The sequence below is a fragment of the Vitis riparia genome, chromosome 1 (genome assembly GCF_004353265.1).
Source record: "Vitis riparia cultivar Riparia Gloire de Montpellier isolate 1030 chromosome 1, EGFV_Vit.rip_1.0, whole genome shotgun sequence".
Classification (NCBI taxonomy): domain Eukaryota; kingdom Viridiplantae; phylum Streptophyta; class Magnoliopsida; order Vitales; family Vitaceae; genus Vitis; species Vitis riparia.
Genome location: NC_048431.1, coordinates 23,297,213 through 23,314,339, shown reverse-complemented (window position 1 = coordinate 23,314,339; position 17,127 = coordinate 23,297,213). Strand labels below are relative to the sequence as shown.

General features: G+C 32.0%; 1 protein-coding gene and 1 non-coding gene across 10 annotated transcripts; one reads left to right on the top strand and one right to left on the bottom strand.

The window, feature by feature from the left end:
• Positions 1 to 2,298: 2,298 nt before the first annotated feature.
• On the bottom strand, positions 2,299 to 10,169 carry LOC117921449 (putative pentatricopeptide repeat-containing protein At5g13230, mitochondrial). 9 transcript variants are annotated; one of them, XM_034839635.1, is made up of 7 exons: positions 7,519 to 10,169; positions 6,786 to 6,987; positions 6,478 to 6,543; positions 3,531 to 3,632; positions 3,307 to 3,415; positions 2,822 to 3,170; positions 2,299 to 2,736 (listed from the first exon to the last, which is right to left on the bottom strand). In XM_034839635.1, exon 1 carries the CDS (start codon positions 10,092 to 10,094, stop codon positions 7,608 to 7,610), a length of 2,487 nt encoding a protein of 828 aa, XP_034695526.1. In that variant the 5' UTR covers positions 10,095 to 10,169; the 3' UTR covers positions 2,299 to 2,736; positions 2,822 to 3,170; positions 3,307 to 3,415; positions 3,531 to 3,632; positions 6,478 to 6,543; positions 6,786 to 6,987; positions 7,519 to 7,607. The 9 variants fall into 9 exon arrangements, with proteins under 9 accessions (XP_034695526.1, XP_034695383.1, XP_034695636.1 ...); XM_034839492.1 differs by lacking the exon at positions 6,786 to 6,987 and having other exon boundaries at positions 2,822 to 3,004; positions 3,094 to 3,170; XM_034839745.1 differs by lacking the exon at positions 6,786 to 6,987 and having other exon boundaries at positions 2,822 to 2,923; positions 3,094 to 3,170.
• A 3,123-nt stretch (positions 10,170 to 13,292) lies between these two features.
• On the top strand, positions 13,293 to 13,378 carry LOC117926196. The gene has a single exon (XR_004653077.1). It is a non-coding gene; the product is annotated as a small nucleolar RNA SNORD36 (small nucleolar RNA).
• The last annotated feature ends 3,749 nt before the right edge of the window (positions 13,379 to 17,127 follow it).

Genomic DNA, 17,127 nt, shown 5'->3' with positions numbered 1-17,127 from the left:
TAAGGTGGTCGGAAAAAACAAAAGCTTTGGTGATTAGTGTGACACCATTATACAGAAGTTACGGAACGCGCAGAGATTTGAGAGGGAAGATGCAGTGGGGATAAAGACACGCATGATATTATAACGGCGTACGCGCCTCGAAGTTGAGGTGGGATAGGTGGGGCATACATAAAATTCCACGCAGTGCATGGACGTGCGTGGGTGTGTGGGGCCTACAGCACTGACAGCGCGTGCAAAGCCGAACTTCATGGGGGCCTCTCCTGTGGGCCCCATAACTGCCGCCCTCCATCAACCACGTAGTATTCGTTTTCATACTAATAAATTACTATTATTATTTAAAAAAATTAAGATAATTTTGGTAACTGTTTTGAAAAAGGGCAGAATAAAAAAAATTAAGAAACAATGTTTGGAAATAAATTTTTTTGTTTATTTTTTATTTTTAAATTTTAAAATAAAAATATGATATTTTTAAATAATATCTTTTATTCATTTGATATTATTTTTACTTATTTTTTAAGGATTGTTTTAAAAAATAATTATATAAATATATAAAATAATATATATATATATATATATATATATATATATATATATATATATAAATTATTTTTAAAAATATTATGAACAATTTTAAAAAAAAGTTTTCAAAAACCATTTTTAAAAATAATTACCAAACAAACCCCAAAATTTTATTTTCTCAACTTTTTTTATTTGAATTCAATAAAACCTTTTTTTTTTCTCAAATAAATCTTTTATCTTCATCAACCACCACAAAAATTCAATAAAAAAAAATCATGTTTATTTTCTTACTATATTATTTTTTAAGTTAAAATATTTTTGCTAAACTTATTTAATTCCATGCAAAAAAAATTCAAACCAACCCTTCAAAAAAACAATTTTTTTGAAAATTTATTTTAAAATCATCTTTTTAAAAAATAAATTTCAAATATTTTATTTTATTTTATTTTTGTAAAATATTATAAATAATGATAAAAAAAAATGAAAAATATTTTTAAACCAATTTACATTGTATATGAATGTACACATCTCTCTTATTCAATATTCAATTATTCTCCCAAAAAAAAAAGGAAAAAAAATAGGTATTAAAAATAAATTGATTAAATTTAGATCCCAGATGAAGATCCAAATAATGGGATCAATTTTTTATTTTTTATTTTTTAAAAAAACAAAATATAAACTAGATTTTGAAATGGGGTTAGTTGTCATGGATGAGTCAGCTCTACGTTAGAATTGTCATCACACACCCAAAAAAAATAGTCACATTACATGATCCTACAAATGACTTCCCACTTGGATTTTGCTTTATTGTCTTGTAATCCCACTGGACCCTTGATGTGATGCCTCATTTCCATATATGTTTTCTTCAATTATGTTCGAATTCTAAATGCCCATTTCGCCACTTCTACTTTACAACCATCTACACACCATGGAGTTTGCATCTTAAACAAATTAATTTCTTCATTAACATTACCTATTATTTATTAATTGGTTTGTTTTATAAGAAAACCAAGGGGTGATAATTTTGATGTTGAAATTTTAAAAATTTTATTGGTGGGTTGACTGTTACTAAAAGGGTGTAGCCAAACAAGGTCTTACCCATATCAATCACATCTCTCGACATTGTTGTAAATTGATTAAATTTGAAATGGGTATTGGCCATTCTTTTTGAAAAGATGGAAAATACCTTTCATCCAATTTTTAATATCTATTTTTCAAGTAAAGGAGAAGGAGAGATTGATAGAATTAATGAGATGATTGTCACGTAAATATTATATTAATGGATATTTTAATGTTTAAAAACACAAGAAGAGACAGAGGATGGACTTCTTGGGTTAAAGTTTAGTAAAAGTGTAAAACACAAAATTTCATAGAATGAGTCAAGATTAGATTTTCAAACACCTTTTTGACCCTTTTTCCATACTTTTTTTTTTTTTTTTTTCACTTTAAGGAGGGAAGAAAAAATTGTATGACATGTTAATTTGTCAATAATATTTGTCTATCTCAAGGACCCAAAAGTCCTCAAATGTCTCTGCAGCCACCCTTGTGGGTTTTTTTTTTCTGTTATGTGTATATAAATTTTTGAAAGGAAAAGTTTTGTGTTGAAACCACTGTAAATCTGACCAATGCACCTTTCTCCAGTGAGCTTGGAATTTCTTCATATCACTTTGAACCTGAATCAAATGGTCAAGCTCAGAATCATTTCCATGCTCCTTTTTTTTCCTTCTTTTTCTTTCTGGGAAAATTATTTGTGGGCTTCTTTGAAGTTTGAGCACAACCTCACCTACCAATTCACCTGTTTTTCATAGCTTTTGTTTCAATTCTTGAATGGTACACAATGTTAAAACAGTTTTGTTTCAAGTTCAAGCACAATACCCAGATTACAGAATGGTAGGACACTGCCCTTGTTTGTGCCTAAGAGATGGCATAACCAAGGATGCCACAGTTTCAGTTTTCAGCTACCAAAAGATCAAAATCATATGAGGCGGCTCACCTCCACTGCTTTTGGGAGATGTCTGCAACATGCATACTTCTGAATCCACACGTCCCATGCCCAATTCTCCTTGCCAGACTATTTACTTTAAGCTGGAAAGCGTTGAACAGCCAAATTTGACTCGAAGGAGGGCTGTCGCTGGCACTTTACTACTCTGACTGAATTATGCATTTTACCAACTCTTTGGATTCATTGCATAAATCCATTCTCACCATCAATATCACCTGCATTCAACAGATAAAGAGTTCAGATGTCATGTACTAGTAATAAATATCGGTTGATCAGATTACAGTGGTGACTTAATTCTACCTCTAGGTTTCATGCATTCACAGGATAAGAGATAATATGAATGATTTCCCATTAGATACAGGTTGAAACATCCCAGAAAGATTGTGCCATTCCACCTATCATCTTGAATGAGGCATTACAGAAAAAGAAAAAGACAATGACAGGCATCAACCCCAGTTACTGTAAGAAATTAAAATGGTGTCCCTGAATCAAAAATCCCATATCAGTGGTTGTAGTGACTCATTTTTTCTAATGTCCCCCACTCTAGATGACCAAGTTATAGTTTCACATACAATGGGATGCACAAACTAGTGTGCGACTTCAAAACCATCATCACGATCTGCTGACTACAGATGTCCAGCCAAACCACCTGCTAACTTGGTAGAGGAATCAATGCAAGCAATCTTTGAAAAATGGATGTATAAATAAAGCACTCCAATGAGTTTAGGGCAATTTTAAAAAAAAAAATCAATTTAATGAATACAAGTTTGAGAATTAGTAAGTACCTGATTGGTTTTTATCATGACTAGATATAAACCGTTTTGAGAATGTATTTCTGGCCCCAGCTTGAGCCAACCTTGCCAACTTGGTCTTCAGTTCTTATAATATATATACCTTGTCATTTAAAATAAAATGATTTAGAAAACGACTTCCATCAGTGGTAAGTACTGGAAAACTGAAACTCAAATAAAATAGAATAATTGTGCTTAAATCAGTGATTACTTCTTACTGCTTTGAGAAGGGGAAAACAAGGGAAAGAACAGCTCCAGGATGCAATTACAACCATACAAATAAATGATATGCTGTTGAGGAAACAGTTTCCCAAGAATTACTGAAATTCAAAAACACGGTATTCTTAATTAAAGTTGGGTCAGGTCAGCTTTAAACATGACAGAGATTTCTAGTTTATTAACTATTTACAAAGTGGCTAGCACAACAAGTGCAACAATTCTATGAAAAAGTTAATAGAGAATGAAGCTAAACTTGCCATCCAGCTATATGGATAAAAAAAATAAAAAAAACAATTCTTGGTCATGAATGTGAATCTTAGGAAGTTGCTTCAGTTTTTGCTCATTTTAGAAGCAAGCAGGAGCCGTTTTTCATGGAATCCTCAACAAGGATAGTTTCCTACTTCATCATTTGAAACTTTTCCAACAAAATGTCCAAAGCAACAAAAGAAATGAGTTTATCCTAGGAAAGTGGTAACTCAGAACTTTTTCTAAGCAACAGATAAAAATCCTATTCAAGTTTCTGCTCCACTTTTCTCCTTGTCTGAGGGTAGAACTCAAAAAATCAATTTCACTTGGACCATGTCAACATTATAGTCAAATGATAATTCAATATGGATTGAAATAGCTGGAACAATCTAGGTGACACTGGCAGTAATGGAGTAACAAGGGAATTTGGTAGTTGGTTAGTCAATTGTCTTTGGAACTATGACTTTACCAATGAACCAAATAATCTGATCCATAAGATGAACTGTTGCTTTCTAGAGTGCTAAAATTCTTGTAAGTTGCATGTGATTGTTGTCTATCAGACAACTAAAGATCAAATTTCTTCTGCAGCAACATGAAAGCATACTTGGTAGGTAACATCCTCTATGCAGTGACCAGTATGGTCATGTGGTTAACTTTGCATATCGACAAAGCTTAGAATAGGATTTACTCTAATAACGATGAAACCCTAGCAATTACTGTTGGCTTTTTTACATATGAAGCTAATACTGATGTGCGCGTGTTATCTAAGATATTTCTTTCAACTAAAGGCCAAAAAAACTCCTCACTCTGCCGCGAAATCATAGCAGAAATTACGGAGAAAAGAGAAGCATCCCAATTAGTCGGCAGCCGCCACCACGTGGTGAAATTAAGCGATGAGATCTACTGGACTTATTATCTTACCGACTAAGACATTTTTGGATCCACTACCACCTATAACATAATTCAGGTCTCAAAAGTCAAAAGTTTATCAATTTCAGAAATATGATTTTGAACAAGTAATTTTTTGGAAATGTTAGCCAGAGTTTTCAATGTCATCATACATTGGATACAATGAAAGGGTGATGTCTCGAATTATTTCAAGTAGACATGAGAACAGAAAGATATGCTGACTAATGGATCATAGATATTGCATAATATTGTCATATATAGCAATAATTACCCACACTCAATCTATTTTAGTAAACACGTCACCACTTCAATCAAAAGAAACTTCTCAAATCCCTCATAAATTTATCAATATTCTAATTCAACCTTCCTTCATGTCGGTATGAACTTAGCTACAAAGATGGATATTTTAACCCTAGAAAAAAGTAGAGGACTTTAGGGTACATCAGTCACCTTACCATAGGAGATTCCTGAAAGCAATGAAATCATTCTTTTTCTGGTGAAAATATTTCACTGTGCAACCTTTAATAACAGCTTGATGCCTAAGTAATAAGTCTATACATATTCAAAAGTTTTCATAGTAAAGATGCAGCTTCTAGTTCTAGATGATGCCTAAGAAGCCTAAGATCTAGTGCTAATCTCTCAACATGCACCCTGTGTGGCCATGCCATGCATTCCCACTCATCATCCTCCACATCAAGAAAAAAACCTCATGCTTAGAAGCATATCCTGCATGCTCAGCCATGAAAAATAGTCAACCATGTTATTAGTAGTCCTGGAATTGGAACTTCATAATATGCCTGTTCCTCATATTCTAGGAGTATAATTTGACCTAAAGTGCAGTTAATATGGCAGTCAACATGCACTCTAAGGAATGGCAGATAAATACAGGACACTGATTTTGTAGAGTGGCCAGTCAAGACTAATGATCTATTTGACTCAAAAGTGGATCATGCCTTTTCTACAATGTCACTGCAGGGGCCATCATTCCCATCAAGGCTGGTGATAATCATACTACAATTTTCCAGACAAAAAACTCAAACTTATTGACATAAATTGGGGAATAAAATTATAGCATTATACTACTATATTTCAATAAAGTACAAAGAATGTAACTCTACACAGGATTGGATCATTTCTCTACAAATATAACACAATACTTATAACCTTAAGCCAACCCTAATCATAGAGCTCAATCTAGAAGCTTCCAAACAAGGCACAGTATTATCAGAACCAGATCCACATCAAGGAAAATAGAAGTTAGAAGTTTTAGATGGAAGCTGATAGAGTGAAAACAGTTTGACTTTCTCTTGATAATTTTTGAAAAATTTGGTGCTACATAAGCCATGGTTTATGAGATGCAATTCATCATCAACCAGCCTAAAATATATATATATATAGTAACACTCGTGATGTTTAATTAAGCACCTTAAGACTTGGAGGTAAAAATGTAAGAGAAAATGCTTTGCAAGATGGCTCAACCAGACCTGGAGATGCTTTTGACCCACAAGTCTGTATATCATTTATGGTGAAGGATTGATGCATTGTCTTGGTTACTCAGTATACAGAGTAAAAGAGTTACTAATGATCATCAGATCATGACTACTTTCTCATGTATTGTTTGTCTGGAGACCTTGAAGGAACCTAATCATAAGCCGGTCAAACCTATGTACACCATGTAATACAAATAGTGAACCATCCTGAGAATTAACAAAGACAAGAAGAAACCACAACAAAAATAATTTTCTTAAAATCAATATTTATCTGAACAGGATGATTGTATGGAGAAAATACCACAGCGCCTTGTAAAGTTTTATCCTGTTGGGGGGGTAGACAAATTCATCATGTTGGATGCCAATCCTGCAAGTACAGTTAAAACCAATGTGATGTAAGTATTAAAATTATACAGAATTGCATTTTAATTTTCAGTAGCAGTTAGGAAAAGAACAATTTAAAATTAAACATCTAGGTCCCCAATCTAATAATGTAGAGTATATGTGAATCAGAAAAATTTATAGACAATTTATACATTGATACATGGGGAAATCTACACTTCATAAGAAGCCAGGGCCCTCAAGTTCTAAGAATATAATTTGACCTACCTTGGGGCTACCTGAGAGCCAAATGACCAATCTAAGGAACAGCAGATAAACATATAGCAATTCCATAGAAGAGCAGTGGGCAAGTATAATCATCTCTTTGACTTGAACAAAGGTAGGTGCATATCTACAAAATCTAGTTTCTTCTTCAAGTAACTTTCCTTAGAGCAATAGTTGACTTTCATACTATTCTTTGACCTATCACCTGAAACGAAGTGTCATAGTTTTAACAGGCGGAATAAATTATAGGAGTAGAAGTAATTAAACTTCATGACATCTAATTCTTTTCAGGAATAAGGCCTTTCCACAAAATTGGCAGCCTGTAGGATGCATATGCTAAAGGGGGAGAAGGGACAGAAGGGAAGCCATAATCCAGACTAGCTGATCAACCTCATCAAAAGTTACTAGCAGAAGAAATTAAGAATAATTTTTTCAAAAAAAAAGAAAGTTATACAGGAGAATAAAGTGAATGGACACTATGATCATCAATGGATAAGACGATAATGAGTTCAGAAATCTTGACATGGAAACCATGAAAAGATGACTACATGTGATTGACCTACATATGAGTATGGCATTCATCATTCGCTGATTCATTCACTCAGAATTTCTTGCAGTGTTACTAGAAAAAGTTATAAAGCAACCGCAGACTAGCAATAGTAATGTAGCACTCTTATGCTTACATTTCTTTTATAGGTGGAACTATTGTGCTAAAGTAATTGTATACTGATTTTACCTGTAAATTTCTATCCAATGCTCTCTACTGCTGTGAAATTCCTCAAAGCAAGGACACCTTACTTCTGGAACGGCAGTAGGGCATGTCAATCACCAATAATCACCACAAGAGCATAAACCTTCTTGAAAGTGATGGAATCGATTGATGTCTCTGACAACAATTTCTCGCTGCACAACCTTTGATATACACTTGATTGCAGCATGGCAATCCACACATATTCGTAGATTTTTCATTATCCTAATGGGGCTTCCAGATGGTGTCCTAATTATCCCAAAAGAAAGAGCTAATCTTTCACTGTGTACCCACAAGAGACGTTCCTTTTCTTCATCCTCCACATCAAGCAAAACAACATTATAGTTTGGAATGTAGCCTGCCTTCTTGGTTTTCATGTGCAACCACTCCAGCATCCCATTAATCACTCTCACCTCAGGGTGTGAAGTATCCCCCACAGTGAAAGAATGAACTGTGCCCTGGCTTTCAATCCAACTAAGGCCTGGTTCCTTCTTCACTCCTTTTCTTTTCATGTTTTTCCTAACAGAGGCAACATTGTCCCATCTCTTTGCAGTGGCATACATGTTAGACAGTAACACGTGGGTAGCCTCGTCTTGGGGTTCCATCTCAAGCACACGCTGAGCAGAAATTCTCCCAAGCTCAATGTCATTATGGATCACACAAGCTCCAAGTAAAGCACGCCAAACCATAACACTAGGCTGAAATGGAATTTCGTCAATCAACTTGACAGCCTTGTCAAGATGGCCTCCTCGACCTAACAGCCACACCATGCATGTATAGTGCTCTATGCATGGTTCAATACCATGGTCTTGTATCATTGAAGTAAAATAAGCTTGGCCTTGATCTAAAAGTCCTGCATTGGCGCATGCTGATAGTACACCAACAAAAGTTAACTTGTCAGGTTTGACCTCTGTTTCCTGCATCTTGTCAAAAATTCTTAGAGCCTCCCTACCCAAACCATGCATGGAGTATCCTGAGATCATAGCATTCCATGAAACTTCATCTTGTTTGTTCATCAAATCAAACACTAATCGGGCATCTTTAATGCTCCCACACTTGGCATACATATCTATCAAAGCATTAGTCACTACAATATCTTTGTCAAAAGTGGTTTTGACTGTCAAGGAATGAATCTGAAGTCCTGGCTCCAATGCTGCTAAGCTAGCACAAGCACGAAGAGCACTAGAGTATGTTACTTCAGTTGCCTGCACTTGGTATTCAAGCATATTGAGAAACAATCTTAAAGCCTTCTCCCCATCCCCTAACTGCACATGCCCAACGATCACCGTGTTCCAGGTCACATCATTCCTATGTGGTGACTCCGCAAAAAGTTCCATTGAGTTCTCCATCCTTCCACATTTTGCATAGACATCCATTAAGGCATTTGAAACAAAAACATCAGAGTGAAGGCCAATCTTGATTACATGGCAATGTATTTGATTTCCCAAATTTAAACCCTCCATAGTTGCACATGCTTGCAGCACACTCGCAAAAGTAAACTGATTAGGAAGCACTAAAGCTTGCCTCATCTGAAAAAACATTTCCACAGCCTCCTTGCTCTGGTCACTTTGAGCATAACGTGCAATCATAAAACTCCAAGGGATCACATCCTTTTTAGGAATCTCCTCAAATGCCCGCCGAGCATCATCGATGTCTCCAGACTTAGTATACAAATCAAGCAAAGCAACACCTACATATAGATCCAACTCATAGCGAGATTTTAAGGCACACCCATGCACACTCTTCCCCACATCAAATGCCTCTAAACCAAGACAAGCCTTAAACACACTAGCAAATGTAAAGTTATTTGGCTTAAACCCGACCATCCTCATTTGAGAAAAGAGCTTCAAAGCCTCTTTGAAACAATCATTCTCTGCAAAACAAGTTACCATCCCAGTCCAAGAAACCATGTCCTTGTAAAGAATCCCATCAAACACTTCTCTGGCAACATCAACACGTCCACAAACTGAATAAGCATCAATAAGTGCAGTCCCTACAAATGCATTGGACTCATGACCAAGCTTAAAAATGCAGGCATGGATGCCCCAACCTAACTCCCCACAGTCCATACTCACAAGCAACTTCAGAATTGTGGTAAAAACAAACGGATTAAGCTCATGACCCTCCCTATGCAATCTAACAAACAACTCAATCGCCTCCAAAAATCGAACAGACTCTGCATAACCTTGAATTAAAGTAACAAATGAGATTGTATTTCTTTCAGGCATTTCGTCAAACAATTTACTCGCATCACACAAAAAATCTGACTTTACGTACATATTGAGGAGAATGTTCCAAGCAAACAAGTCCAAGCAACCACCCCTTTTCAGAATCTCACAATGCAGACCCTTTCCTCTACTGGGTTCATCTTTTTGGATACAATCTTGAAGCGCATTGGCGTATGCATGTGAATTGAACTGTGAAGGGGAAACATGACCCACGAATTCTTGAGTCAGTTTTGCAGATTGGACTGAGAACCCACGTCGAGAAAATCGAATCAAAAAATTGTTTCGACAATCCATCGCATAATTTAGACGTATCCATTGTCGCAAACATATATTCATATGACCTCGACTCTCTCAAACGAAGATTCCAAGAGTGGAGTGTAGAGAGCCCATACGTATTAAGCCGGGTTTCAAAAGAAGAATAAACGGGGGTTTAGAAATTTTATTTTAATTCAATTTTTTTATTTTTCATCACATAAAAGAAAATTTTATATTTTAAACAAAAAAATTATAGCATTTATTTATTTATAAATTACATTCATTTTTATTATAATTAAAAAAAAATTAATGAACTCCAAAAAGGTCCTTCACTGCTTCACAATATATTTTCAAAGGAGTAAAAAACTCTTCAAACTCCCTAAATGAACCCTTCTTAGGACCAAACCTAGACTAGGGCCTAACCCAAGCCAACCTGAGGGCCCACCTGAGCCAGGCAAAGGTCGCCCGACCCCAGTCCAACATGAACCCAAACCAATTGGTCGCGATGGGGGGATTGGGCCATGAGGCCCTTTGTCCAAAACTCACAAACAATGGGCCGAAATTGTATATATAGGCCCAATCTTGATTAGGTTTTGGGCCAACCCTGGTTCATTCATGGGCCCAATCACTCACAATGTTAGCTGATTTTCTAAATTTTGTTAAATGTCTATTTATATTTTAAAAAGGCGTTTTTTAAGTATTAAAAAAAGTACTTCTAATCCTTCAAAAACAACCCCCTCAAAAAGCGGACTTTTGAGGAGAGTACGTGTGGACCCCGCATTTCGGCTCAATGCGTTTCCCACTCGATGGCGAACTCGATTTTTATTTGAAAATTTGATTTTATTTTATTGAAAAAAATGACTTGGAGTCGCCACTTATTTTTGTTTTATTTTTAAAGGGTAAACAAAATAAGAAAGAAAAACCCTAAGTGTGACTCCTTATTTTGGAAAAGGCGGTTTGTGAAAAACCGGATCGGGTTCGGGGATCAGGTTACTTATTGAGAAGGTACGGTAAAGACCGTAGCACCCCTCTAAGTCCCTAAAGTCGGGTCTCTACTAATAAAATGAAGCAATCATGGCAATGGACGAGTAAATCAATGAGTACCCAGAATAAATCATACACACGTGAGAATCAAAATATGCTTAGACAATTACCAGAGTGAAAGTAGGTGCGTACCTGGGCAACGATCCGCCATGCGCTATCAATAGAGGGGTTAGTGCACAATTTAGGAATAATTTCTAGCATGCATGTCAGAGAGTAGGATAAATCAATCATGTATCATAATCAAATCGATCTATTAGTCAATCAATCGATCAGTCACATATGTGGGGCCCCCACCAAAGCCCGATTTATATTGCATGAATTAATCCCATAAATTCCATTATTCGGAATTACGGAAAATTCGTTCCTGCTTATATAAAATTAAGAAAGATAGAAAATTATTTGAAAACCAAAGTGGAATTAAAACTATTCAGGAGAAAATTAGATTTTTGAAATTTAATTGAAAAATTGGAATCTCGAAGATCACTAGAAATTTGGAGTTTTAGAGTTTGTTTGGAATTTGGATTTTTAGAAATTAAATTTAAAAGAAATTGGAAATTTGAAAAATTAAACTTTAATGATTGGAATTTTTAAAGGAAATAAACAAACAAATAAATAAAATAATGATAATAATAACGAAATAATATATAAACGAGTGAACGTGAATACTGGAATTTTTGAGATTAAAAATTGGATTTGGAAGTCGGATTTTTGAAAAATTGAATTTTAATGATTGAGATTTTTAAAAGAAATAAATAAATTGATAAATTGAATAATGATAATAATAAGGAAGATAATAATAATTAAATAAATAAGTGTGAAAGATTAGAATTATGGGAATTGGGGAATAGAATTTGAAAACCGGAATTTATAATTATCGTTACTATTTCTTGCGGTAATTTAAAAAAATTATTCTTAAATTACTGTAACAGAAAAAGTTATTCCAAATGTATGGTAGTTTCTGCCAAATAGAAAAGAGGGGCATGAATAAAAAAAAAATTTAAGCAGAGATGATTTCCCTTAGAAATCCAAAAAAAATTAATATTACAAAAAATTGAAAATCCAAACTAATTTAAAAAAAAATTCAAAGGGAAATCGTCTCTTGAATAAACGATTTTCCCATTTAAAAAATATATATATATTCAAAAGGGGAAATATTCTCTTGAAGCGACGATTTCCTTTTGAATTTTTTTTTAATTTAGTTTGGATTTCCAATTTTGTGTAATATTAATTTTTTTTTATTTTGGGATTTTTTTCTTTTTTAAAAATTTATTTTTTGTAATATTAATTTTTTTTAATGGAAAATCGTTTCTTCAAGAGACGATTTCCCTTTGGGACTTTTTTTTAAATTTATTTTTTGTAATATTAATTTATTTTTATTTTTTAATTTAGTTTGGATTTCCAATTTTTTGCAATATTAATTTTTTCTTTTAATTTGGAATTTTTTTAATTTATTTTTTGTAATTTTTTTTTAATGGGAAATCAAGAGACAATTTCCCTTTTGATTTTTTTTTAAATTAGTTTGGATTTCCAATTTTTTGTAATATTAATTTTTTTTTTTAATTTGGGATTTAAAAAAAATTATTTTTTGGAATATTAATTTTTTTTTAATGGGAAATTATCTCTTCAAGAAATGCTTTCTCTTTTGATTTTTTATCCCTTTGAATTATTGTTATTATTATTATTTTTTAAATTAGTTTGAATTTCCAACTTTTTATAATATTAATTTTTTTTTTAATGAAGAGACGATTTCAAAGTCTTTTCAAGAGACGATTTTGTTTTAAAAAAAAATTTATACGTGTTCCTCTCTCCTACCTGGCAAAAACTTTCGTACATTTGGAATAACTTTTTCTATTATAATAATTTAAGAATAATTTTTTTAAATTACCGAAATAAAAGCCACCCAATTTTAAAAACGAACACCCAATTTTTTTTTCATACCGCCTTTGATCGGCTTGATCTAAGGGTGGAGACACGAGGAGATAAGTTAGTAGGGTGGAACGCAGAGCACCAGATAGAAGCTCACCGATTAGGGTTTCTGTGGTTCCCCTAGTCGCCTATATAAAGGGTGTTAAAAGCTACAAACTCCACTGCTCATAATTCTCAGATCGAAGCTCTCTCGTATTTTCTCTTCTTCTCTTTTAGCCGTTTAGTCTTTTTTTTTTTTTCTTCTTTTTGTTTTGGGGTGTTTGGTTCGTGGGTTTTTGAATTTTTGGTGTGGAGGAAGATGAGGAAAATGGGCAGATGATGAAAGATTTTAGTAATTGTTACTGATAAATCTCCATGAAGCTTCAAAAATTCGAGCTTTTTAAAACTGATGCCCATTTTCCCTTTTCTTCTGGTCTACTCTTTTTGGGTTTTTGGTTTTTGGTTTTTGGTTTTAGGTTTCAGATTTTTGAAGAGGCGCATGGATTTGTGAATTTTAAGAATAAATGGGAAGTTTGATAAAATTTATAATAATTTTTAAAATTATTTTGTTAAAAATTATCCTTCAAAAATATATTTGATTTTGAATGGGGGTAATATTCATTGAGAGCTCCATCAAGAAAGCAATATTTTTTTCTCCTATTTAAGTATTTTTATTATAAATAGTTTTATTTTCATTGAAAAAAAGGTTACAAATTTTATATTAAAGATAATTTTTTGAGATTTTATTGTACAAAATAAGTGAGCTTTTAGAATAAATTGGAGTAGTTTTGGGTTTTTTTTTCTTTTTAATATTGGAGTAGTTATTTTTTTAATATTGTTTTTAAAAGAAAAAAATTGCCAAACAGACCTTAATAACTTTTGTCTTTTTGGCAAAATAAGAAATTGTTTTTTTATTAGTTTAAATAGTTTGCATCTTATTGTCTAATTATTTGATATTATTAGATGTAAATAAATAATTTAAAATTACTATTTAAAATCAATTTAAGATCACTAAGTTGTATTTATCATATATTATTAATATTTAAAATAAGAATTGAGTTATAATTATATTTTATAAATTATAAAATATTAAAATTTGAATTTTATTTCATAGTATTTAAGCCAAATGTAAGAAAGAAATTAAGATGTTGACTTTACCAAACTTTGTATTTCATTCCAAGTTTGTATTTAAACTCTTGAAAATAAATAGGAAAATTTAGGTTGTCTTGTATGAGTGTTTAGAAGATGGCAAATTATTAAAATAAAATAAAATAATGTCTCCAAAGAATGAGAGCACATATTGGATGAGGAAAAATAATTTCAATTCTTAAATCACCGGAATAGGAAAAATAATTCCAAATCTATAATAGTTTTTATCAAGATATTTGTTTTTGTATTTATTTTCTTTATCAAGTTTAAAAGATAGTATGTTGAAAAGACGATTTTTAAAAATAATTGGAATTGGAAATCATCTATTCTCAAGAGAGGATTTCCAAAAAAAAGAAAAAAATTAAGTAAAAATCGTCTATTTTCAAAAAAAAAATTAATTGGAAATTTTTCGATACCATAGGTGGTATTTGTTTTTTTACTTAATTCTGAATAAAACCTTAATACTTAATAGTGTTAAATATTAGGTTGTTTGTTTTTATAATATTTTATTTCTATTAAGTATTAAAAAGTAAAAAAAAAAACCAATATATTATTTTTTTATTTAGAAAAAACTAAAAAATAAATAACTTAAATTCTAAAACTAAATTACTTTCGATAAAAAACAAAAAAAAACAAACACCACCTTACTCTTTACTTTAAAATCTTCTCATTGTTTATCATTATAACATCACTTTTGTTCAAAGCTAATCCACCCACACTCTAAACACCCACTGCTTTCTTCCCCATTGTCTGCACTCCATACTTCTGTACTCTATGTTCAGCTCATTTCTCCACGCCAATCTCATCTTCTCAACCTCTCTATATATTTCATTTTTTTTTTTCCACATTTCTTGATTTTCTCAGTTAAGATAGTCTCAAAAAAAAAAAAAAAATCCACCAATTTGCCTTTTTTTTTTTTTGGACGATTTCCTTTTTTTTTTTTTTTTAAATAGACGATTTCCACTTTTTTTTTTTTTTTTTTTTTTGTCTTTTTATTTTTGTTGGAAATCATATTTTCAACAAACAATTTATTCAAAATACATTTCCAACTTATAAAGAAAACAAATATCATTTCCTCTTACCTGACAAAAACTACGGTACTCCTATCAAAAATCCTATATAAAGAATGGTAACATAATCTTATTAAAGTCAATAAAAAAGCTTAAAATTTCATCAAATATTTTTCTTATTTTAAATAAATAAAATTTAAAATTAATAATAAAAAAATGTTTAATGATTCACAAATTCTCTTTACTTGTTTAAAAATTCAATTTCTTTTTTATTTTTCAGTGAAGGCCCTTTAAAATAAGAAATAAGATAAATGATGGGTAAATTACAAAAATTATCTCATTTTTCACCATGTTTCAATTTGATCCTCAATTTTTTTAGGCATATATGATCGAAATTGTTTAAGAAAAAAATGTTTAGTGGCAAAATTGTAATTTACCCATAAATATCTATTTTGGATTTTTCACCTTTACATATTCAATATATATATATTAAGTGTTGTGGAGAAAAAGCAAAGGATATGTTTTAATGGGCTTTCAATTAGAAAGATTGTTGGGCTATTTTGGGTCTGCTAATGCTTTGTGGGCTTGAAGTCTGGACAGGTCGGTGGTCATGGGCCAGGCCCATTGGTTTCATGGCTTTTGAATTTCTAAATGGCAAGAACTGACACTTTATAGGCCTGGACTCATTGCCAATCGAACCAAGTGGGGCCAATTGAGCTTCTCCCATCCCCAACCCAAATACCCAAAATGTCTCTACTACCCATTTAATTCTCATATCATTTTCAACATTGTATGCAAATAATGTCTCTTAAAACATAAATTATAGCCATTTTCTAATTTATTTTTAAATAAAAAAATAAAAAAACCAAACTTGTAAGAGATTTAGAGTGCGTTTAATAGTAATTTTAAGAAGTGTTTCTAGTATTATTAACACTTGAAAATTTTTATCTTTTATATATTAAAGATGTTAGAAACATTTTCTAAAATTACTATCAAACACACTCTAAGAATATTTTTTATAATAGTTCTAAAAAACGTTTTTAATATTTTTAATATTTAAATTTTTTTATCATTTAAATATTACAAATAATAAAAATACTTTCTAAAATCGCTCTCAAACACTCTTATAAAAGAAAAAGAAATCAATTAGGAAAATGTATTAAATCTGTGACACCGGTTAAACATCCTATAAAATAAAATTATAAATGTAAAAAAATTAAAAATAAAATAAGAAGTTGGGAGACAGCATTGATCATTGCACCCCCAATAATTCATGCAATATTATAATCAAAATTTGCATGAACTTCACATGTCCTATACCAAATGGTTCAAAAATTTTCATAACCCCATTGAAGGGAACTTTTCTTCTTGGAAAATATTATTAATTTGTGGTCCATTCAAAGGAAGCTTCCTTCTTAGAAAATATTATAAATTTGTGGTTCATTCAAAGTAAGAACATGTGCTGAGATTGGCTGGTGAAGAACATGTGCACTATCATCACATTCAAAAGAGAAAATGGAGCCATTTGGAAGCAACCTTTCATTTGAGTGTAGACAACAAAGGTAAAATGTTCAAACCCACATGGTTTAAATATGTCTTTTTGGTCTCTTTCTTTATGGGAGGACTTGTTCAAAATATTGAAACTTCAATTCACTAGGAAAATGGTTCAAAAATCTAGAATTGGGGTTTTTTGACTGACAAGATTGAAGTTGGCTTTGGTGGGTTCTCATGTGGTGGACCAAGGACTTTTCATAGCTTTCATGGAGCTTCATTGAGAGACCATTCTTCATCAAGGAAGTTACCCATCAAGCTAAGGCCCCGTTTGTTATACTACTATTCTTCCTTTCTTTTCTTTTTTTTTTTCTTTTTTTCTTTTTTAAAAATATATATTTTCCCAACTTTTTTTTTTCTTCACATTTTTCCATCATGGCCTATCAAAAGATCATTTTATGAATTCTTTTTTTTTTTTTTCTTTTTTTAATCTTCACCACATAAGATTTATTTTG

Bases quoted from the DNA above. Each gene is read 5' to 3' on its own strand.
- LOC117921449 (XM_034839635.1), bottom strand. From the start codon at position 10,094: ATGAATATATGTTTGCGACAATGGATACGTCTAAATTATGCGATGGAT.